The following is a 25541-nucleotide window of genomic DNA, read 5'->3' as shown; positions in this document are numbered from 1 at the left end:
GACTGACCCGAGAGAGGACCTGGCTAGGCGCCCTCTTCCCGTGCTCCGAGGGACCATCGAGCACCGCTGAATCTTTGCCGAAGCTCCCTGGACGCCAGACCATCGAAAGGCTGCCGACCGGAGAAGGGGACTGCCGAGGAGACCGAAGTAAAGCACCCGGACATCGACGCTGTCGAAGTCCATTGCCGTCGACCAGGGTTCGCAGGTCTGTGCAACCGCTGGAGGCCCGTCGAAGTTGTGTTGCCCAGCCGTGGGAACCACTTGACGCCGAGCCGCCGACGACCGGAGCCGTCCGCTCCTTGCCTAAGAACATTTGACTCGAAGGACTCCCTCGTCCGCACCGTCGACTGCTTTTGTCCTGCCGGAGAAAGTCGAGGACGACCAACGCGCCGAGGAGAATCCGCCGGTGGGTTTCCCGCCACCTCACGACCCCAAAGACTCGAGCGACTCGACGCCCTTGCTGGGCTCCCGTCTCTACAATCTTTGCGGTCCAGAACTATTGTCATCGAGGTGCCCCGCACACCTCCGCCTTGCAGGACGCCGACGCCCCGACGCCGACGAGCACCGCTCGGACGAAGCTGCCGCCTCTTCGACATCGTTCTACCTCGTTTGTCGACGGACGTTCGACGCCCCGTGCCTCCCGCTTGAAAGGGAAGGCATTCAAGAAGGGCCGTCGATTCCCCGTCGCCGAACCCCGAGGTCTTCGACGTTTCTCGACGCCTCTCGACGATCCGTGACTCCTGCTTTAAAGGGGGTCATTCAAGAAGGATCTGTCGACGCCTCTTCGAAGAACTCGACTCCACCAGGTACATTGGGGGGGTAAAAACATTGTAGGAGAGAATAAGACTGTTGAACAATATATGGACTGGGCTTGTGTTATATCTCTTTATTTTACAGGTTGCCCAGGTGGGGGGATCTCCACACAGAACTGTGTCCAGTAGCTAGGGCCAGTCTTCTGCCTATTGCTTCAACCATCTTTTATCTCTCCTCTCTCTATTGCTGGTTTCCTTCCTATTGATCTGTGTGCTATTTTAACAGTATTGTGAATGCACTGTTATGAGGTCTAATATTAGTGGTACCACTTTAGAATTGTAGATATTTATCATTATTGGTTTTCCTGAGCACAAAGTGCGTTGTTGTGATAAGTGTACATAACCCTTGAATATTAATTATATAAAGACTGTGTTTTCAGTAATACAGTGCGTGGACATTCCTTTGTGGGGGCTTGGGGATACACTGTACTTAAGAACCAGCCTGCATCACCTCCTGAGAAGCTAGGCCTTGATTGCTCGTCCATTGCTACCATAATCGAGAATCTTGGCTGGGGTCTTCTGTGCCTCTCCTCTACCATATAGAGAGCGGAAGTACAGACCCCCCCACCGGTCTTGACAAGCGAGCAGTGTTAGAAGAAGGAGGTGGGTTGTGAGAAGGGTCATGAGCAAATAAATGTCTTAGAACCGCTTGTCCCACTTGAGTATCTGTCTTGGAATGGGTGTCAATGCAGTAGTGCTGAGTAAAAGTGTGAATAGAGCTCCAAGTAGCTGCTTTGCAAATGGTGTCAAGGGGTACATTTGCAATGAAATCCAGAGTGGCCCCAATGCCTCTTGTAGAGTGGGCTCTTGACGTGAATGGCAAAGTTTTTTCAAAAAGGGAGTAACACAGCTGGATATAGTTAACAATCCACTTAGAGATGGCGCCTTTAGAGACGCAATCTCCCTCTTTGCCTGTAGCTACGGAGACAAACAGTTGGTCTGTTTTCCTTAGCAGTCTGTTTTTGTTTACATAGTATAGGACCGCCCTACGCACATCTAGGGTGTGTAGTTTCACCTCAGCCGAGCTTTGTGGGTCTTGGAAGAAAGCCGGAAGCTTGATGGACTGGTTCACGTGGAATTTAGAAACAAACTTAGGTGAGAACCTAGGGTGTGTACGTAAAACCAGTTTATCTTTATGAACCGTAAAGAGAGGATCCTGCACTGACAGAGCCTGAATTTCACTGACCCTTCTTATAGATGTAATTGCTACTAAGAAGGACGTTTTATAAGTCAGGTGTTTGAGACTGATTTATGCATGGGCTCGAATGGGGGGCCCATGAGTCTAGATAGCACCACGTTAAAGTCCCATCCTGGTGGTGGGTTTGAAATTGGAGGGTGAAGTCTCTTTACTCCTTCCATGAATGCTTTAATCACTGGTACTTTCCACCACGACACCTTGTTATGGGAGGTGGTATATACTGACAGCGCTGTCAGGTGTACCTTCAGTGAGTTAAAAACCAACCCTGCGTCCAGCAGGTGGAACATGTATGTGACAATTGTGGAATGTGTGCAATCAGCTGGGTTGATTTGGGTTGATTTGCTTATTCTGGCACCAGATAACGAATCTCTTCCATTTGTCAAAGTAGCAGTGCCTCGTGTTTGGCTTCCTAGATTCTCTTAGGATGTCCATACATCTCTGCGGTAAATTGAGATGTCCAAACTCTATGACCTCAGGAGCCATGCTGCCAGATTCATTGAGTTGGGTTGAGGATGCACTTTCTGACCTTGGTGCTGGGACAGTAGGTTGAACTAGCCTGGGAGTTTGATGGGTATGCACACCGCTAGTCTGGGTAAGTGTGGGTACCACGGTTGTCTCACCCACATGGGAGCAACTAGGACGAGCGTCATCGATTCTCTGTTCATCTTGTTGACCACCTTCCTGATTAGAGGTGTTGGTGGAAAAGCGTACGCAAACATCCCTGACCAGTTCATCCACAGGGCGTTCCCCTGGGAGTCTGGTTGGGGGAACCTGGATGCGAATCCTGGGCACTGCCTGTTTTCGCTTGTGGCGAATAGGTCTATAGTGGGGAAACCCCTTTGAGAGAAGAGATCTTCTACGATTTCTCTATGTAGACACCATTCGTGTTCCTCTGGGAGGTTATCTCTGCTCAAAGCGTCTGCCAGAGAATTGAGATCCCCTGGAACATGTTGAGATTACAGGAAGATGTTCCGTCTGAGTGTTCCGTCTGAGTGCCCATATCCATATTTTCTGGGCAAGCTTGGACAGATTTGGCGAACGAGTCCCTCCTTGCTTGTTCAGGTAAAACATGGCTGTTGTGCTGTCCGTCAGAATCTGCACTGACAGGTTCAACAGGTAGGGCTCGAACACCTGAAGCGCTCTGAATATTGCCAGAAGCTCTAGCAGATTGATATGATTCTTGGCCACTGAGTGAGACTAAAGACCCTGAGTTGTGTGGTGGAGATGGTGTGCTCCCCACCCTGACAGGCATGCAACCGTTGTGACTACCGCCTGTATCTCGGGATCGTAAAAGGGTTTCCCCTTGGACATATTTTCTCTTGTCTACCAGTGAAGGCTTTGTACAAGCGTTGGCGAAACGACCACTAGATCGTCCCACTGACCACTTGCCTGAGACCACTGTTTAGCCAACCATTCTTGCATGGGACGCATGTGCAGGCGCGCGTGGGGGACCAGGTAAATACATGACGACATCATGCCCAGCAAACGCATTGCTTTGCGTACCGTTTTCTGGCGACCGGCCTGATATTGCGGAATTTGCAGCAGTATATTCCGAATTATTTCCTCTGATGGAAAAGCCAACCCCTCTTGTGTGTTTAGGACAGCTCCTAGGAACTGTTTGGAGGTGCTTGTCATCAGACTTGACTTTTTCCCGTTTATGGAGAAACCTAATTCGAAGAGGAGGTCGATCGTTCTTTGAATGTTTGTTCTGCAAATTACTGGGGTCTCCCCCGTGATGAGCCAGTCATCCAGGTAAGGGTACACTGGGATTGCCTCCCTGCATAGGTGTGCCGCCGCCACCGCCAGTACTTTGGTGAATACCCTTGGAGCCGAGGCTATCCCGAAGGGCAGTACCTTGAACTGGTAGTGCTGACTGTCCACCTTGAAGCGCAAGTATCTTCTGTGCGCTGGGAACATGGAAATATGAAAATAGGCATCTTTCATGTCCAATGTTGCCATGTAATCCCCCTTTTTAGGAGGGGGATTACCTCTTGGAGAGTAGTCATGCGAAATTTTTGGGGCTTGACATACTTGTTTGCAGGCCGTAAATCCAATACTGAGCGCATTGTCAAATCTTTTTTTGGCACAAGGAAGTAAATTGAATAAATACCCTTGTTTACCTGGAGTCCCGGGACGAGTTCCTTTGCTAGAAGATTGGCGATCTCTTCGAGGAGGATCTTCTGGTGGTCTAATGAATGTACTTTTTGTTGTGGAGGGTGGTTTCGGGGACGCTCTAACAGTTCTATGCAGTATCCTGCGGACACTGTGGACAGCACCCATCTGTCTGATGTGATCCCTTCCCAAGCTTGGGTGAAGTTGGAAATGCGTCCCCCTACTGGGGATGAGTGAGAAGGGACCCTGAACGGAACGTCACTGTTTTGGGGGAAGCGTGCCACCGCCTCTATTGGGGCTGCCTCTACCCTTACCACGTCCTCTTTTGTTACCCCTGCCATAACCCTGGGTAGACTGCTGGTTGTTGTTGTTCCATGGTGTACCCTGCCCCTGGGAATAGTTGGAGCCTCTTTGGGAATTTTGGCCGCGTGGGCGACGAAAATTGCCATTGCCTCTTTGATTCGGGGGTTTGTTGGTTAACTGGCCCAGGGATTTGAGAGTCTCGTACTCATCCTTGGCATTTTTTAGCGCGTCCTCTACCGCCTTGCCAAACAGTATATCAGGCTCCACCGGCTTGTCTATTAAAGATGCTTGTGTCTCGGGTTTGAACCCAGATTGTCTTAACCAAGCATGTCTTTTGATAATAGTGCTCTCTGCTATCAGTCTGCCGGCATTATCCGCGGCATCAAAGGTTGCTTTAAGGATGCAACCGGACACGGCTCTTCCCTCTGACGCAACCTGTGCCAACTGGCCTTTTAAAGGTTCCGGGGCGGAGTCGATGAGTGCCGCGACCTGTTCCCACTGGTGGCAGTTGTAACTCGCAAGTAGGGTGGTGGAGTTGGCAATCCTTGCCTGGTAGGCGGAAGTGGAGGCTACCTTTCTACCCAAACCATAGATATTTTTGCTCTCCTTGTTGGGGGGAGCTTCAGACGATGATAGGGGCGTTCCCACCCTCTTTCGGGTGTTTGTCACTACCAGGGAGTCCGGTTTCAGTTTCCCCCTTATGTACAGCGGGTCTGACTGGGCTGCCCTGAATAGTTTTTTGATCCTGGGGTTTACTGCCCTGGTGAGGTTGGGATTTAGAAGGGAAGGGTCTATTCTCCTCTGTATAGATTTGAGAATAGGGATGGCCTGGGCAACAGGTCTCCTTTTACTAGCTCCTCGGCAAAATCCCTCTCTTCCTGTGCTTCCTGGGTATCTATGCGGAAGTGTTCTGGCGCTCTGGACAACACCTCATTCAGGAGAGGTTGGTTGTCGACTGGGGAGTCTGTAACCGGAGGTTCTTTGTCTACTGGGGAGTCTACCCTGTAGGTTTCTGGGTCATTCTTGTCCTCCTCTTGGCACTCGTCATCCCCATAGCAGTCCCTCCCAGTTTGGTCTCCCAACGTGCCCAAATCTGGATCCTCAATCAAAAGTGGATCCTCATTATATCGAGAGCAAGGCTGTATACAGAAGGGGTCCGAAGACCGACTTTGTGTTGGTGCTTCGACCCGGGATTTCTTACTTGGGGGTACCGGGTCCCTAGACCCTGAGGGTGTAGCCCCGCCAGGAGAGGAAGTGCTCAGGATTATTGGCATAGAAGTCTGCCAGGGATGACATCCTAGACATAACTCTGTCTATGTCCTCACTAGACCATTCCTTAGAGCTGGGGATTTATCTTTCCTGGGAGAGTTTCCCTGTTCTATCCTGACTGGACCTATGGCCTTGTGCAGGGGTCTTGGGTAAATTAACAGAAGACTGTGACTTGTTTGTCTGTTTCTGTGGTGTAGAAGACTGTGACTTGTCTGTCAGTTTCTGTGGTGTAGAAGAAGGTTGAGATGCTTCTTCTGCTGTTTTCCCCCCTCCCAGTGGGTGGAAGAGTGTTTCCCTGGTGTTTTCGCTCCTTCGGAGCCTTTCGACGTCTGACATCAAAATTCAGGGGTAGTGTCCCTATCTCTAGAGTGTGGAGGTCTGGATTCAGGAGCAGCTGTCACGCGGTCTGCTGACGCTGACTCCTGGAGTGCGGACTGGGGATAGAGGTCGGCTTCGTCTTCCGACGATCGAACCTCCGTTACCTTAGGGAGCGAGGCACTTTTGGCAACAGTGGATGTTGCCTGGTGTCATGCAGCGATCTTGAACGAGAATGCCCAGAGGACACCGATTCTGTGGACCGTTCTCTGTGCGCCTCTTTCCGAGAACTCAACGTGCGCGTCGAGTCTCGGTTGGACTTTGCGTGTTTAGTGTTAGTGCTGTGGGTAGCGCTCGTGTCGCCGGGGGTTTTCCCCATAGCTGCCCTGCCGGACAACCTTCCGAGGTTGGAGACTTGCGCTTGGCTGTCTTTCGACGCCACGTTGCCCTCGCCGTCCAAAAGGACAGCGTCGCTGCCATCACTGAAGGCGCCCTCCGTTGCCATGGCCTCTTGTCGCCTGGCGTGGTGGGCCCAACGTTTGATCGAACGGTCCTTTAGGGTCTTCGGTTTAAACCGACTACACGCTCTGCAGTTCGCCTTGGGGAGGTCCCTCGGCAAGCAGAGGTTACACGTGGCGTGTCTGTCAACCCAACGGTACTTGCGGTTGCACTTGGGGCAAAATTGGAAAGGGGTACCCTCCATACGCACCCTGTAGCAGCGGGCTAGTGTGTGTAGGAATATATAAGAAAATGTACCTATATATATAGACTGTAGAGTATGTACCAAACCCCACTCTCCCTACTTGCAGGGCCGAGGCCAGAGGCCTTCCAAGGCCCGGGCCGAGGCCAGAGGCCTTCCGAGGCCCAAGTCCGTCGTGCAGCTCTCGACGGTTGTTTTCTTCTCCAGGCCGGCGTCGAGTGTCGAAGTTCGGTGACTCGACGTTGGGGTAGAGAAAATGGGGAAATATTAAGATATTTTGCAAAATTATGGCTAAGGCCAGGGAACTCCGCGGGATGCTTCCGACCAGTACGGCGGAAAAAAACAATCTGAGGGTCCTAGACGCATGAGGGATCATGGGTACAGTGGACGTCACACTAGGGATAGTATTAGTGGCACGCCCTGTGTCGACGCCCATTTTCGAGTTTTGAAAAAACAAACTGTAATACGCCGCAGCTTACACTAGATGTCGGCCTATGCACAGCATGTGATCTAAGCAGATTCCTCAAGCCTCAGAAATATATATATATATATATATATATATATATATATGTATATATATATATTTATTTTTTTTATTTATTTTTTTTCTCCCAAAATTATTTTTCTCTCCTATTACTCCCATCTGGCCAACTGCATAATTTTTTGCATCAAACCCATAAACTTTTCTCACAAGAACCGCAACATTGATGCATGCTTGAGGCCACTGCATGTTTGGAGCCAGCCAACAGACCTCCAGGCAGACCAGGCAACACTGCACCGCCAGCTACAATTCCCAATTCCCCTGGGGTGAGGAAATTTTGGTGCACGCTCTGTACTACAGCCCATACTTCAGCACATCATGGCGACAGGCCTATCCACACCCAGGCCTAGCATGCCATCGAGGATTGCAGCCAACCTAACGCCCACAGCACTGTCACCGCGACCGCAAGGGGGTACCACGATGGCATTCAGACCTCTCATCTGTGGGCCCCGGATGGCAGTTGTGGGTCCAGAAATTTGAAATGGCTATGGACTGCAAAGATGTCACAACATCCAGGAAAATGAGATCACACGTCGTACTAAACATGGGTGACGGAGTCCTACGCATCTTCAACTCGTTCGTCATCGGAGATGGCACAGACATCTACCAGCTAGAAAAGGACGCTCTCACAGCCCATTTTATGCCACAACTAAACCCGGACTACGAGACTTTCATTTTCTGCACCACCATCCAGCTAGAAGAGGAAACGCTCGACGCATATCACACGAGACTCAGAAAACTCGGGCTCTCATGTGAGTTCGACAACATTGAAAAAGAGATCAGACGCCAAGTCATCAACGGCATGCACTCGGAAAAGCTACGCAGGATGGTGTTGAGCGAAAAGGCCATCTCACTAGCCAGAATCCTTGAATGCGGACGTCAGAGGGAACTATCACACGCAAGGGCGGCACACATGAGCACCACCCTGCAGAAGTTCCAGCTAACACCGATGGCAGCGAAAGTAGCGCAAATTGCCAGCCGCCAACAGTCAAGAGAAGGCCTCAACAATTCAAACACTCCACCTCGGTGGCAATCAAGGATTCCAGGGCCCGCTGAATGTGGGTGGTGCGGAGGCGCACGTCATGGAAGGCGAAATTGCCCAGCACAAGGAACCACGTGTGGAGCATGTGGCTGGAAGGATCACTACGCGAGAGTCTGCAGATTGTCAGGGCCTGCACAACACCCCCAGCCGCAACAATAGAAAGGGGCCCAGAGGAAAAAGAAGCAAGCCAATGCCCGCCGCGTCAAAACAGCCAACTCATCCACCGACAAAGAAGGCGATGGCGACATAATAAAAGAGGTAGAAAGTAGACAACTGAGAAAAGGAAGGAAAGTGTACCTAGTCTCTGCACTTGATCACAGAAGCACAGGGTCGACAAAAAGGCAAAGAAGAAGGAAATGCATAGTGGACATATAAGGCCAAGATCGATACGGGGGCATCAGTGAACGTTATGCCGGCGACCATGTTCCGAAAACTACATCCCCCCAGTCCTAAAGAAAACAGACATGCTCCTATTCGCCTACGGGTGCGAAACTCCACTGCCAGTGGTAGGGCGCTTTCGGACAACTCTCAGCAGAGGCGACCGAACCCTACAATCCAAGGTGTATGTCATCGACGCGGGCATCGAATGCCTGCTGAGTGGGGATGCAGCGGAAGATCTAGAATTAATACGTTTTGTATGCAACACAAATGACCCATCGGACATTGCCAGCCTCTTTGACAAGCACCCAGGCCTCCTCAAAGGTATCGGATGCCTGAAAGGCAAACTCATCAAGCTCCATATCGATGAATCAGTGCAGCCCCTAGCAGTGCGTTTCATATGAGAGACCAAGTCGAAAAGGAGCTGCGAGAACTTGGGAAAGCCCGCATCATAGAGGAAGTAACTGGGACGACACTGTGGGTTTCACCCATGGTAGTGACTAAGAAGCCAAAGCAACCGGGAAGGTGAGGATCTGCATCGACATGCGCCTCCCCAATGCAGCTATCAAGCGGGGACGACACATCACCCCCACGCTTGATGAAATCATCACAGACCTCACGGGATCAAAGGTGTTCTCCAAGGTTGACCTCAATGCGGGAAACCATCAGCTGAAGCTCCATCGGGACTTGATATATATCACGACCTTCTCCACACAGCTGGGTTTGCGCTGATACAAAAGACTGAGCTTCGGCATATCCTCAGTGGCCGAAGTCTTCCAGCAGACCATCCAGGAAGTGATACAGGGCATCCCGGGAGTACTCAATGTCAGTGATGACATTCTTATCCACGCCAGCGACAGGCAAGAACACATGCGTCGCCTCGAGATGGTACTTAGCAGGCTGGAGACTGCAGGGCTAACCATTCACCGGGAGAAGTGTGAGTTCATGAAGGAAGAGATCACTTTCGGCGAATATGTGTTCAACGGCGCTGGAGTCTCAGCCGACCCACAAAAAGTTGCGGACATCAAAGAAGCCTCACCCCCAACAACACCCACAGAAGTACGCAGCTTGTTTGGGATGGCGACTTACTGCGGGAGATTCATCCTCAACCTGGCAACAATGTCCGAGCCACTCAGGGAACTCACCAAATCCAACACAAAATGGGTCTGGAGCCCCAACTGCCAGGAGGCCTTCGAGCAGATCAAGACGTCCCTGACATCTGATACCACAACGGCAACTACGACCCCACACTGTCGACGGAACTATATGTTGACGCCAGGCCCCTCGGCCTCGGGGCGATCTTGGTCCAAGTTGCCCAGACAGGAGAAACAAAGCCTATTGCCTATGCATCCCACGCATTAACTCCCACTGAACAACAGTACTCTCACATTGAGAAAGAGGCCATTGCGGTACTGTTGGGCTGCCGCCACTTTCACATATACCTAAATGGACAAAAATTCAAGGCACACATGTACCACAAGTCTCTTATCCCCATTTTCACAGGATCCTCTTCACACCCCCCGGCGAGGATAGGGAAGTGGCTGCTACACCTGCAACTATACGAATTTGAACTAACATACCAAGCTGGTACCAGCAACCCCGCAGACTTCCTATCCAGACACCCGAGAGCGGCCATGCCAAGAGAAGTGAATGTGGCAGAAAAAAACGAGGAACACATCTGCCAGGTCGTGCACACGATGAAACCAAGAGCAATCGGCATTGAGGATATTGTACAAGCCACACACGCTGACACCTGCTGTGACCTTGTCAAGGACTCCATCATCTCCGGCAAATGGAAATCTTTTCTGCGAAACATACACAATCGCACACCCGAGGCCAGAGACTTGCTCACGAGCATATTCCCAGTGCGACAAGACCTGTCTGTCACCAAGGAAGGACTCAGACTAAGAGGAGCACGGATCGTCATACCTGCAAGTCTGCAAGACAGAGTCATTGCGCTGGCTCACGAAGGTCACCAAGGCATGGTCAGGACAAAAGCCAGGATCAGGCACCGAGTATGGTTCCCGCACATCGACAACAAGGTAGAACAACTCATAACAGCATGCCTGCCATGTCAGATCACAAGCGGACCACCGAACCCCAAACCCATACAAGCGGCAGAGCGGGGGTCCTCAAGATGGGACGCAATCAGCGTTGACTTCTGCATGGTCCAAGAAGGCACGTATCTGTTAGTGGCCATTGATGACCACTCAAGATATCCCGAGGTGCAAATCGTGTCATCGACCTCCGCAGACATGGTGATGCCAGCTCTGGAGAAGATATTTGCCACCCATGGCCTACCTCGCCGCATCTGGATTGACAACGACCCACCCTTCCAAGGGGCGGAAATAAAAAAATACCTGGATGATCTGAACATCCAATTCCACCACATCACGCTGAGATGGCCCCAAGTCACTGGAGATGCGGAGAGGTTTATGCGTACCCTCAACAAGGTGCTACGCCTATCCCAGGTGCACTCCAGCCCATGGAGGGTAGACCTGTACCGATTCCTTAGGAACTACAGAGTGACTCCCCACAGCGCCACAGGAATACCACCGGCAGACATCATGTATGGGACAGTGATAAACTCATCCATTCCACACCATCCAAGCAGGGGCACAGATGCCTACGACAGCGAACGCACAAATCAAAGAAGGATCACGGCAAATCAGCGCATGAGCACCAAGAGACATGCAAAGGAATCCAGACACCAAGTCGGCGATCAATTGCTGGTGAAGCAGAACCCCTCGAAAACGAAGCTGGACACCCAGTACGACGTGGGTCCCTGGACTATAACTCAATGATGAGGAACCATGATAACGGCACACGAGGGCAGCGACAGATCACCAGGAACGCATCTTGGTTCAAGGGAGTGCCACAATAAATGTGGACTGATGGGGACCAGCAGCCCTCGGAGGAAGCAGGGTCGCCGCTGGAAGATGAGAACCAACAACCCGAGGAGGAGTCGACCGAGGAGCACGGGACAGACGGACTGTTGTAGGAACCGAGGGAGGCATCTCCAAATAAGGCAGGTGAGCCGCAACAGGAAACGAGTTCGGGGACAGCCCCTAGATGTGGGCACTATGCCCTAAGGACTGCACCAGGAGCCCCAGAAAAGTTAAGAGACTATGAGTGGTAGGACTATAAGTTGTGCTAGACTAGAATGCACAGTAGAGTTCAGTTGAATCAGGTTGACATGATTGTATTTAGAGTGTTGTTTTTTAATTTGTTGGAAAAAAGGAGGAATGTTATGTACGGCTTACGTCCCGCGACATGGTGACGTAAGATGCGTTTAATAAAAGCCCCGCCCCCACCACAAGGAGGCAGTTCCAGGCCAAACACGAGCCATGTGTGTGTGCCTCCTTCATGTTGCTCCGCAGCTAGGCCTCGGCCCGTGGGCCCCACATGTTCTCTCCCTCGCTGGCGCACTGGCGGGAGAGGATAGAACAATAACCAAGGTTGTGGCACTAACACACCCCTGCGCTGCACCCAAAATGGCACTGACCATGGGATATTTCCTGTTCTGTGACACTTCTTTGCATGAACTTAAGAGGAGCCCGTTTCGGGACGTTGCATGTTGCAATGTTCCAGGTTTGCCAGACCTTCTTTCTAATATGTCAATGTTGTTGTCCTTGCGTTCCCACTTCACCTTGCCTCTTCTTTCATGCTTCAATTTCTCCCTCTTCATAAGACAATTACACTGGAGGTTTGATTACCACCTTACTTAGCTTTCTCCTGCCCTGGTTATCCTCAAGGATTGGCCTGCACCATTATCTTCCGTCAGTCCTTTCATCCAGGGAAGCACAATTACTCAACCCCAAAGGTTTTGTCCCTTTAAAGGGTGTCTTATGCTTGGGCATTCACTCACAAAGCCACCCACCTTGCAGTGTTGTCTCCTGGTGGCAGAGTAGTGTCTCATGGGGACTGTCCATATCTGCTACTAGAACAGTGAAACACACTCAGCTCAGTCCACAGCAGCAAGTGATCATCACAGAGAAGGAGAACAAGGAGGGGCCAGGAGGGAGTCGTTTTAGGACCCTAAGGCGAGGAAGGTAATTAAAACCCAAGCAAGCACCTTGACACCCTCCAAGTTCACTTCCTCTCTGGAAGAAGGCATTGAACTTACTCAAGAAGAACAAAGACCTACACTAAATGTGTCTGAGACAACTTAGCAATGCCATCCTCGCTGTAGCTACCCGCAGAAAGGACTTGCACTCACCATGATGTCAGTTACTGGACAAATGTTTCTGTAAAAGAAACTGGGTGCTACTGACATGAGACTTGAGCTGAAGTAATTGCAGCTAAAGACTTTGCAGGTGGGACTGTAAGTGACACCGGGAAGAAATTAGGCCATAGACTATTGATATTAGAATATTTACTTTTGAAATCAAAACAAATCGACTTGTACACTTGATGTTCCCTGGTTGGGACAAGGTTATGCTCTCTGGCATACAAAACCATGAGCAGAGAAGTTGACATCCCAGGAGGTGATCAAAGGAACTCCATTTGTCTAGGAAGAGTTGATAGATATCTGGGAGTAACTGGACGAGAACTGTCATGGCTTCATGAGCAGAGTGAACACAAACAATGTGGAGGCACAAAATCACTTACCCTTATGCCTTTTGACAATTTTGAATACCAATTTCAGAGAACCAGCATATAACTGGTTACGGACTCCCTTCAAACCATAGCAAAGCACATATATACAAAATTTCAGAGCAGCCATTTAAAAACTTGGTCCAGATTCCCACTGAATTAATGAGCCCAAATGAGTTTAGGGCCCTATAAAATCCAGATTGCCTATCAATTGATCAAATCAAACAAGACCTTAACTGGGAGTCTTGCCGTGGAGGAGTGCATTACAAAGATATATAAGCCAAGTCTCTCAGCCCGTGAGTGAGGTCACTGGAGAAGGTTGTAAGTGTTGACCTGAGTTTGGAGTGAGGAAAGAGGCTACAGGGGTAGAAAGAGGTGGCAGGAGAAGAGAAGAAGAAGAATATGAAAGAACATCAGTAAGAGAAGGTGAAGGAAGGTCAGGGCCCAGGTAGTGACCACAAGGAGCAGGAAGTGGTGCAATGTGAGGGGGACGACAGTGAATATCAGTACTTCAGTAGAGATATGAAGTACGACAGCAGGCGGTGGTAGAAGAGGAATATAAGAAGTTGGAGGTGGAGAGAAAAAGGAGCAGTGACTAGCCAGACAAAGCAGTAAGGCTTAAGGCTGCCAGTTGAGCCAAAGATATGGGGTATGGGAATAACCCTGATCTGCACTGGTTGAGCCCACAATAGGAGGAGGAATGAGCATGTGGAGGAACAAGAACAGGCCAGGAGCGACCGCTTGAGAAGGATAAAGATCTGGTTCTTTGGAACTGTGGAATGAGCTATTACCCCATGATACTTCCAGATCCTGTCAGAAAAATGTACCTTATACCACTAAATTCTGAGGAGAATTCAGCAATCCCTACAGGTGCAGTCCAAAGATGGAATCAACTGCAAGGTAGAATGGTGCAGACACCCTTAGGCCCAAAACCTTCAAGTGAGAGTGGAGTGACTAGCAGAAGAAGGCTATACAAACCCCTTAAGCCTGTTACCCAGGGGAGAGACTTAAATGATAATGAGAAACAATGAGCAGGAATCCATAAACCTGAGACTGAGACTGACTAGGCACTGAAAAGTTTAGATGATACTGTATGTTCTGTGGTAACCTTTTATTGTAAATTAAATACCCTGTACACATAGCCTAGTGTAGTGTCCATTTGTTCTATCCAGTCAGCATTATAATAAGGTTGAAGAATCCAGTTCTGGCTAATGGGGCCAAGTCAAAGTCTCATCTGAGGACATGTATTTGGGTTACCAAGTTATTCAGGTATCTCCCCAAGCTGTAGGATGATGGGCCTTTGATTGGTATAGGGAGGATACCCTGGTCCCCCTCACTTTAAAAATAATTACTATGTAAGTTATTTTAAGTGACCATTGGTGTATTTAAAAAACATTTTGCGATGATGATATGGATGGCATATATTAGTAACCATTAAGAATGTAGAGCTTATTTTGAGTGCTATCACCATCTCAAAGGCTCTCTAAATTATCCAAGCTGACTTAAATATGTCTTAGATAGCTCGATATAGCTCGTATATAAGCTCTGAATTATGTGAACGTTATTGCAGCATGTAGTAACCTCCATATTCATTGATACAAATCAATGGTGAATGTTACCTTAATACAAGTGTTTTTGCTTTTGTTGTTGATGTGCTACAACTAATGTCATTCCATCCATTGGTTTTAACTTTGCTTGCGTGTCACAATTCATAGGAAAATATTATGCACAGATATCAGAATGCAAAGAGTAGTAAAATGTTTACTTTGTAGAACTGTCAACCTCTTCATAATTTTCTTCTTCTTCATGAACCCTGAAAGTAATTTTTTTAGAGAAATTAATTAAAGCCTAAACATATGACAAAGCAATTTACAATGACACATGTTTGCAGGATTACTTACTGTAGAAGTAGAGAAGGATAAAGAGGGACAACATATACACGTGCGTTGTTGATTCATGTATTACTGGATTACATTTGACTTACTCCTGGAAAAAGTATCAGTTTACGAATCATAAAGGTTGCTATGATTTGGAAATGTGTATATGTTTCTCACAGTCGCACAGATAGCCTGCTGCATTGACCAAAGGATGGGTGGATGGCAGTCCACCAAAGCAAACACACTTCATGCACAAAAATATCCAGGCAATTTTTGAATGGAAAACCACGGTTTATGCTTTAGATTTTGTCTGCTGCCTGGCAATATTGCCAACTGCATGTATGTTTTATCTTTGTCGAAGTTATGCTGCTCTCACTCTCTCCACCCCTTCTTTCCAGTTCTATTTTGATTCAACATTTGCTATTATCTTGTTCTGTGCTGCTCTCCTGCTTTGCAGTCACAGTTCTGAACGCCTGCTCTCCCACTCTAGTACTTCTCACCTGTTCTACAGCACAAGATCTGCACCCTTGCTATTCAACACCAGCTCTACTACCCTGCCATTCAGCCCCAGCACTGGTTTCTGATCCACAACTCCTGTACTGGGCTCCTATTCCTCAGATCTAGTGCTGTTCGGTTCCCGGTGTTCTTTACCTCAGCTTGCTTACGGAAGTCTGCAGATATATTGTGCGGTGACCGGATTCCTTCTCCTTAATGTGAAACTCTCAGCCAGACATCTTGTAAGTTCACAAGGGGGCTAAGGGGAAGGTGTATGCACAGGTATATTGGGATTTGCCATATTTTAATTAATGCCTCTCTACAGTTCACTAGAAGGTTTCTGTCACACTCGCCTTTGCCCAGAAATGTCTCCAGTTCACTTGAACATGGTCCGCAGAAAGCTAGTTTGTGTTTTGAGATTTACATCAGATTTCTTGGCCATATCCGTTGCCATGACATTTTTCAGGTGATTTATCAGTTTGTGGTCATGGTTTCATGCATCAGTTCCTTACTATCTACAGCACAAAGATTTCTGGATATCCTGGCCGAGATCATGGCATCTCGAACAGAGCAAGGTATTTTGTAGTTTTCATGAAATATATTCCTTCAATGCCCCTGAACGTGTTTCATCTTGTCAATGTGGCTTCTGTAAGTTCTAAGGCAGCTAGTTCCCGTACTACGTGTGCGTGTGGCATTAAAATATGTGTTGAAGTCTAAGCTAGTATCCCAAATACATTTTCAAATGATTCCATCCACATTGTATTTCTACATTCTATGTAAGCAGACCACTGTTTATATGCTGAATTACAACCAAAGCTAAGTTGTTTCGTGATATTTCTCTGGATATGGTTCAACTTGAGCTATGCTAGCAATTGTTCAGAATAGTGTAACCCTGTCCCGACTTTCAGGAGTCACTAGATTATGTGTGTGGAGAATAGTTTTCAAGAGTTAACATACAATTTGTTTATGAAGCCAAGAGCAAACATTATGTTCATTTTATGCATGGAATGTCTTTGATTTGATTTCCTCTTCTTATTTATAATTTCAGCTTCAAAAGCCTGACATGACAGTATATCATTTAGACACACCAGACACTTGTGAAAGTAATACGTTACAATTTCAATAAGAAAAGGTTTAATTAAAACCACAATCAACAATTTTTAACAAATCTATTCTAACACTCCAAAGGAACTATATGGAACAAGTTACTTACCTGTAACTGTTGTTCTCCAGCATGGCTCTGGCATGGATTCACATGCTCATGAATATTCCCTGTCGTTAGGCCAGAAATCCTTGGTAAAGAAAAAATCAGTATCAGTTTAGTTTCTGATCTGTCTTTCTCAGTAGTAACCAATCACTGGTCTCTGGGTCATACTGCCCCCAGCCAATGACTGCCCTCTCCCTAAGCCCCACCTCTGGCAGCCATCCTCAGATTTGGTAGCACGCAAAGTGGCAGTATTACCAAGTGAAGAGCCGCAGAGGGGTAGGAGGGAGGGTTCGCATATGAATCCATGCCAGACCCATGCTGGAGAACAACACTTACAGGTAAGTTACTTGTTCCTTCTCCAGCATGGGGTCTGGCATGGATTCACATGCTCATGAATATAAGAATACATAGCAGTACACACATGCACAACCAACGGGAGGTGGCAAAGGCTCAACATTAAGCATTACATCATAAACTCAACATTAAGCAATTCTTACCTCCTCACCAGGCTCACCTTAGGCGAACAGGTTGCGCAGCACTGCTTGGCCGACCCTGGACTCCTCCCTGGAATCCCGGTCGACGCAGTAGAATCTCGTGAAGGTGTGCGTCGACCTCCACGTAGCAGCCCTGCAGATGTCCAGCAGGGGCACACCAGAGAAGAACTCCGTGGTAGCAGCGATAGCTTTGGCCGAATGGGCTCTGGGACGGCCAGGCAACGGCCGGTTTGCCAACCGATGACAGTGCATGATGCAGCCGGAGAGCCATCTGGAAATGGAAGCCTTCGAGAGAGCCTTCCCTTGGTTCATAGGTCCAAAGTTCACAAATAGCTGTGATGTCTTCCGAAAACTCTTGGTGCGGTCCACGTAGAACTTCAGCGCTCTAGCCACATCCAGCGAGTGCAAAGTCCGCTCGGCCGGCGACGAAGGCGACGGAAAGAAAACAGGTAACATCAAGGGCTCGTTGAGGTGGAAGTCCGACGGCACCTTGGGCATAAAGGAGGGATGCGTCCTCAGCACCACCCTCGTGTCGTGAAAAGTCAAGTATGGAGGCTTGCAGGATAGGGCCTGGATCTCTCCCACTCGTCGTGCGGAGGTGATGGCCACAAGAAACGCAGTCTTCCACGACAGGAACTTCAACGGTGCCGAATGCAGGGGCTCGAGTGGCGCCCCCATGAGCCTGGCCAGCACCACGTTGAGCTCCCATGCCGGGGCAGGGGCCTTCACCGGCGGGAACGATCGGGACAGTCCCTTCATAAATTCCTTCACCAGGCGATGGGACCACAAGGACACCCGTCCTCTGGTTCTGGTGTATCGGGAGATCGCAGCCAGATGTATCTTGATGGAGGCGTGAGCCAGTCCAGCCTTGGCCAGCGACAGTAGGTACGGCAGCACTTGAGAGGCTGTAATCTGTAGAGGGTTAATCTTCTGTGCACGGCACCAGACAGAGAACCTCTTCCACTTATGTCCGTAGCACTTGAGAGTTGAGGACGCCCTGGCCTTTGCAAGAACCTCTCTGCAGTCAGCCGGGATATCGTACCCTCCAAACTCTAGTGCTGCAGGAGCAGGCCTGCAAGTTCAGTGACTCCGGGTCGTGATGAAGTATGGCGCCTCCTTCTCTGGAGAGGAGATCCGCGTCCGACAGCAGCTTGACTGGTGGGGACGCTGACAAGTCCAGAATGTCGGGAACCAGATCTGCCTCGGCCACGCTGGTGCAACGAGGATCATCCTGCACCGGGACCTCTTGAGCTGGTTGACGAGTCGGAGCAGCAACGGCAACCGAGGGAATGCATATAGGAATAGGCCGTCCCAGGGGAACAAGAAAGCATTGCCCATGCTCCTCAGCTGGGGAAGCCTGCTGGCGAACCTCTGGCACTGGGAGTTCGTTGCTGTCGCAAACAGGTCAATCTGCGGTTTTCCCCATCGTCGGAAGAGTCGATCCACTTGATCCTGGCGTAGTTCACACTCGCAGTGTGAGTCGGCGATGGTGTTCTTTATCCCTGCCAGATGAAAGGGCACCAGAAACATCCCTTGGGCGACGGCCCAATGCCACAGATCCTGGGCTGGGGATCTGGTTCCTCCCTGCTTCCGGATGTAGAACATTGTGGTGGTGTTGTCGGTGAAGATTCTCACCACCTTGCCCTTGAGGGACGGAACAAAGGACCCAGAACACTGGATGTTGATGTGGAGCGGCTTCTCCTCCGGGAGCCAAAGGCCTCTCGCGTGAAGTTCTCTGGTGTACGCTCCCCACCCTTCCAGGGAGGCATCTGTCGTCACCGTTATCTGGTGAGATGGGTTCTGAAAGTCTGTGCCCGCCGTCAGATGAGCGCGGGTGCCCCACCACCGGATCGCCCGTGGGAAGGTCTCGTTGAGCGGGATCCTGTCCTCAAAGCTGCCCGTCGCTTGGATCCAGCGGGCGTCGAGGATCTCTTGCAGAGTGCGCATCCCGAGGAGGGACTTGATGGACCTCACCCTGGCCATGTCCGTGGCCAGCAGACGCTGCACCTTGCCCAGGATGGCCTTCATCCTTTCCTCCGAGGGCGAGGCCAGACGCGCCACTGTGTCGAGCTTGGCTCCCAGAAACAGTGCGACTTGCGACGGGGCCAGGTGGGATTTGGGAAAGTTGATGGAGAATCCCAGGTCCGTGAGCAGCTGGACGGTCTTCGCTGTGTGATCTACGGCGAGCTCCCTTGTCCTTGCTCGGATGAGCCAGTCGTCCAGGTAGAGGTAGACGTGGATCCCCTGCAGGCGCAGCCGCGCTGCCACCGGTGCGAGGCACTTGGTGAACACCCTGGGTGCTGACTTCAATCCGAACAGGAGGGCCTTGAACTGGTAGTGCCGTCCTTGGACCATGTACCTGAGGAACTTTTGGTGTCCTTTTAGAATGGGGATGTGGAAGTACGCATCCTCCAAATCCAACGACGACAGGAAATCGCCCTCCTCCAGCTGTCCCAGCATGTGCTGGAGGGTGACCATCCGGAACTTCTGTGCCTTGATGTACTTGTTCAGTCTTCGCAGGTCCAGGATGGGGCACCATCCTCCTGTCTTCTTTTTCACGAGGAAGTACCTTGAGTATACTTCGGAGCCCCGGAGCCTCTTCGGGACGAGCTTGATGGCACCTTTTTTAAACATCGCCCTTACCTCCAATAGCAGTTGAGGGACGTGATTTTCCTTCCTGGCCACTAGTGGAATGCGGGGGCATTTTTTTAGAAATTCGAGGGCGTGCCCCTGGGCCAGGGCATCCAGCACGCAACGGTCAGTGGAAATGGACTCCCACACGCTGACAAACTTCGCCAGCCGGCCTCCCACCAGGGTGCTTCGGTGGGGGCCCGACACCGCTGTCGCTTCAATCTTGCTTGAAGGACGCCTTGCCACCTTGGCCTCCCTGGCAATGACGGCGGGGTCCACCCGACTTGCCTCGTCCTCTATAGGCTTCCTGCGACGAGGAGCGGGCCGCGAAAGGACGGCCTTCATTGCCGGAGAACGCCTAGGGCCTTAGCTGTCTCCGTGTCCGCCTTGATGGCTTGGAGGGACTCATCCGCTGTTTTCCCAAACAGATTGTTCCCGTCAAACGGCATGTCCAAAGCAGGAAATCCGTCGCCTTGAGCCACCCTCGTCGTCTAAGGCAAACGCCGTTGCCTAGCTGGCGGAAACCGGTGTCGGCAATGTCTGTTGCCACCGTAACGGTGTGGTCCGACGCCACTTCGCCTTCTTGCAAGATCTCCAGGGCCTCGGCTCTCTTGTCGTCCGGTAGGAAGTCCAACAGGGGGGCGATCTTGTACCATAACTCCCTGTTGAAGCGGGCCACGATCGCGAGGGCGTTGGCCGCCTTAATCGTTGTTGCCGCCGACGAGATAACTCGTCGTCCCATTGCGTCCAGCTTCTTTCCTTCACCATCCGGCGGGGAGGTTGACGTTGAGGCCGATGCCCCCCCCGCTTTCTTTCTTCTTGGCCGCCGCTGAGATGACCGATTATGGGGTCGGGAGTTGCCTTATGACACAAAGGGGCAGCGTCGGGGACCCGGTACTTCTTCTCGTACCGATCCCTCTTGGCAGGCGTCGTATACGGGTTCTTGAGAAGGGTGAGACCCTCGTCCCAGATGTCATCCAGCAGAGGCACGGCGAGGACTGTTTTCCTCTTGGCCTCGCGCCGTTGGTAAAGGAAACCTTCCTTCTTCTTCTCTTCAGGGCAGAGCTGAAAAAGCTTGGATGCCCTGGCGATCATTGCATGGAAAGATCCGATCTCGTCGGGCGGGGAGGCCCGGGCTGGGGGCGATGGGAGCTCCGTTCCGTCATCACCGCCATCGTCGTCGGTACCCATCGTGGCCGTGCCCGTGTCATCCCCAGGGACGGGGGACTTGGGCAAAGGTTGAGCAAGCTGCGAGGGCTGAAAAGGCGGGGCTGGATGGATCCGTCTTCTCTTGTTCGGGGGGCTTCCCACCGGGCCTGGCTCTGGCTCCTCCGTCGAGCCTAGTTCCGGATCCTCCGTCGATGGTAAAGGCAATCTCGTCCTTACCTCCGAACATAGGGGTTGTATCACGAACAAAATGGCTGCCGAGTTATCCTGCGGTTCCGGTAGCGACGGGAGCAGCGGGTGACTGGGACACTCGCCGGTGCCGCCGTCGCTCTCGTCATCACCTTTGTCGGATCCCTCCCGTGGGAAAGGGCCTCTTCGACACCCTCGTCGAGGCCCTCTAAGACTTCTACCAGCTCCTCCTCGGATGCTGTGTCCGTGTCCACAATGGCCACCAGCCCCTCTTTTTCCGCCGGGGTCTTCACAGGGGTCTTTTCGATGGGCCTGAAAGAGGCATCCCTCCACAGAGGCAGGGAGACTCTGGGCCCCGAGGTCGCCTCCACTGCGCCAGGGCCGCCGCAACTTCCTCGATAGAGGCCTTGTGTCGGCCTCTGGCCTTCACCTTAGGGGGAGGGTCACCGCCTCGCTCCCCCTCGGCCGGATCCTTCGAGCTCGACCGGGGCCTCTCCAGAAGCTTCGCCGGGTTCTCGGCCTTCCTCTTCCCTGAGCCAGAGCGTTGGCTCGTGGTTGATGGCGCTGGAGAGGGTGCGCCCTGCCGGGCAGCCGAGGAGCCCGACCGTTTGACGCTCCCAGCACCCGTGGAGTCGCAGTGCTTTGCCTTCTGTTGGGCCCCCATCGCCGGGGCGCCCTCACAGGACTTAGAAGACCGCTCGGACTTCTTCTTCTTCTTCTCACCTGACGGGCTCTTTCCTTCCAGCCAGTTGGAGAGACGAAGGTGTCGGTCCCTGATGGTCCTTTCCGACATGTTCCTGCAAAACGCACAGTCCTTCTCCACGTGCGTTTTGTCCTCATGAAGGCAGTAGAGACATTTCGAGTGCTCGTCCTCCTTGAACACATTCTGCAGCTGGCATCCAGGGCAAACCCTGAATAGCTTTCCGGGCGTCGGGCTTCCTTTCTCCTGGGCCATGTTCGGGTAGGCCGCAGAAACTTCTGGACTCCTCCAAGAAGCGTAACTCGACGAACTCTTCACCCTTGAGGGGCATAGGAAAATCCGACACCGATCCCCGTTAATCGGATGTAGAGACGGTGGAGCTTGAGGCTCTATTTGACCGAAAAATTAGAAATTCTCTTTGAAAAAGCGCGAAAAAAGCTTGAGAGCTAAACACGAGGACTCCCAACAACTAAGCGTGCGGTAAAAATCTGAGGATGGCTGCCAGAGGTGGCGCTTAGGTAGAGGGCAGTCATTGGCTGGGGGCAGTATGACACAGAAACCAGTGATTGGTTACTACTGAGAAAAACAGATCAGAAACAAAACTGATACTGATTTTTTCTTTACCGAGGATTCCCGGCCTGACGACGGGGAATATTCATGAGCATGTGAATCCATGCCAGACCCCATGCTGGAGAAGGGTACATTTCAATTATTTGCACAGTTTAGGATGATTGAACAATGCATTCCATTCTCATCTATTTTTTTTCCATTGTTGTAGATCTTTGCTCTACTTTTGTTGCCATACCTTTCCGTTCAGACTGTCAATATTTGCCTTCACATAGCGCGGCTTACGATATACCTGGACAAGCCTTGCACATGGCTAAACATAAATGCCTAACTTGTTTTCTCAAATATTGAAAAAAGACCTAGACTACATCGTATTCCATTGAAAATCTGTGCTTGAGCACTATGTAGAAAATGTACTCCCAGCCTCACGTCTTTATGAAGCCTCACACTTCTAATTGACTTATCCATGAAAGGTCACAAAGACTTCAAACAGAAGCTTAATTTATATACAGCAAGAATACATTTGTGTGGAACAATGTTAGTGCAGGAACCAACCATTCGACAGACAAACATGTTGTTGCCATCATAAAAATGTTTATACTTACCATTATTAAATAAATCAAATACATTTTGGAAAAAGCTGGGTATTGTATACAATGCATATTAGATTATGCCGCTCTAGTTACTCTATTACAGAGTCATACATATCTAGATACTCCTGAACGCTTACCATGGTACCCAAAGCAAAGAAGCCATTCACGTACATTAAAAACAGACTCTTCAGTACACCAGAATATCATGTGTATAAATGCTCCCAATTTCCAATGTAACTTGCTCACTATACCACGTTTCCCTTTCTAATACTCCAAATGTAATGTATTTCTGTGGTCTGACTAACGTAACAGCCCACCAACTATGGTATATGACACTATTCAAAGATGATATCATGGGGCACAGATGGGCTACAGATGGGCCACATTAGATGCCTCTTTGGGGACAGTCACGTTTTATTTACCCTTATCAGGATTTCATATACTATCATATTTTCCAATTAGTCAAAGACAAAGGGTGGTCCTATTGATCTGGCTCAGAATAGAGCTTTAGTCTCCACAAGGAGGAGGAGCGATTTAAAATGGTATGTATGGAATGGAGCCACTTTTGTTGTTGTGTCATGGAATTTCTACAAAAGGCAATTATGTGATGATAAAATAGGTCTATCAGGCAATGGCAAAAAGTCAATGGGCTATAACTAGGGCACAATTGACTAATATTGGAACAATTCTTGGCGAACTGCACACTATCTCAGACGTGAGCACAAAATAAAGCCCAGCAGTGGACTTGGCTCTGAAATTTGCTTTTGACATTCAACTAATTGAATGGGACATAGAGTGCTCAGAGGCACTTAACTAACTGTAGGGCCACCTGCAAACTATCCACTATGACCTTGAGCACCAGGACTGGCCAAAGCCTCTCACAGATGACTGGCAATTCAACTTAAAGCACTCTGGGTGGCACTGCAACTGCTCACATTGCCCATTTCAGCATACAGGCCCATTCAAGAAATGTGAGAACCCACCAAACTGAACACTGCCTGGCCCCTGAGCAGGATGCCTATGCGAAAAGGTCACTCACTGCACCATGTGAGAAATACAGACCCCTGAAGGACTGAGCTGGTTTATCTTAAGTGTTACAGAGATAACTCCTGATGTTTGATTGGCAGTAGGAAACCAGTGAGACTCTGGACAATGGAACCTTACACTTTCAATGTATGCCTTAACTTAGTGCAGCCCAGATAGTAGTGTTGGTAATAATACTTTTTGTGAGAGTAGGTAAATATGCTGCCTCGATGACACAGAAATGATTTTCTGTACATTGGTACATAGGATAATTACATATGACACCTTCTTTACAATAATTACCTGGTTAAAAATAAATGTTTTATTGGCAAGCAGAAAAGTTCAGGCAAGTAAGCAAAAAGGTATGATATACCATGTTACATGGACGACCTTAATACTTCATGTTTTCAAACATCTTCTTGATCTCCTACTAAACACAGAGAGGATTTCAGATATAGTGAAGTAACCCATGCGTTCTAAATAATATGTGATGCTTAGAAATGTAACTTTCAAGCAACAAACAGAACTGTCTCCCTACACATCCCAAGTGAAGTCCTGTGTTTGACTGCATCCACTGAAACTCATCTTCAGTATTCTCTCTGGGCCATTCTGTTAATAATAATTCTGTCTTGAATCTTCTGCTATATTGATGTTGTCATAGCCACTGCCATAACAAAAATGCAGTCCATATAAATATGCAGCCTGAATGTATACAATTTTAAAGTGTGTAATCTAATAAAGAGAACTCTCTGAGTACTGAATAAGAAATTGATTGTATCATGAATATAGAGGTTGTGTTAATACCATATTTGAAAACAATATAAAGGCAGGGTCTGTAACATAAAGGCAAGTCTGTGTTAACCCAATTAGTGATAAAAGAACACATTTTGTAAAAGAAATATAAATGTGACCATGTACATTTGTTTTGATGGTTGTGCATTATGCATATGAATAGTCATTTGAAAATGTGTTACAACGGTTTATATGTCTGTTGGCAGTAGGAAGCAGGAAAGGCCACAAGGTATTACAATTTGAAGTCATCATGCCCTTAAGGATTTGGCCAAGAAGGGAGATTAGAGGGACTCATACCACACGACTAAATGGGACGAGGATGTGTAAGCGAGAGATGATGCACTTGACCAAAGAAAATGGAGATGTGCAATCGGGAGACAATTCACTCCTGATAAAAGCTCACATGTGCAAGGTCATCAGAACAACTATTTAGCTGCTGTAATGAACTATGCTTTGTTCATTAGTTTAATGAAAATATATATGTAAGTGGTCAGATTTGTTTCAGACTTTTCAATTGGGATATTCTGTCGGTTGTTTCCT

General features: G+C 49.5%; 1 protein-coding gene across 2 annotated transcripts in view; it reads right to left on the bottom strand.

Annotated features, from left to right (window-relative positions):
- The window catches only part of LOC138511606 (E3 ubiquitin-protein ligase TRIM39-like), a 1024620-nt gene that overhangs the window by 477741 nt on the left and 521338 nt on the right, over nt 1-25541 (bottom strand). For both annotated transcript variants that reach the window (XM_069627393.1, XM_069627392.1), the window contains exon 6: nt 15032-15079. In XM_069627393.1, coding sequence (XP_069483494.1) covers nt 15032-15079 — 48 coding nt within the window. The remainder of the gene's footprint in view (nt 1-15031; nt 15080-25541) is intronic.

Source organism: Ambystoma mexicanum, chromosome 6p (genome assembly GCF_040938575.1).
Source record: "Ambystoma mexicanum isolate Mex_15411 chromosome 6p, UKY_AmexF1_1, whole genome shotgun sequence".
In the NCBI taxonomy this organism is placed as follows: Eukaryota; Metazoa; Chordata; class Amphibia; order Caudata; family Ambystomatidae; genus Ambystoma; species Ambystoma mexicanum.
The sequence above is the reverse complement of the archived record's forward strand: the minus strand, read 5'-3'. Positions and strand labels throughout refer to the sequence as shown.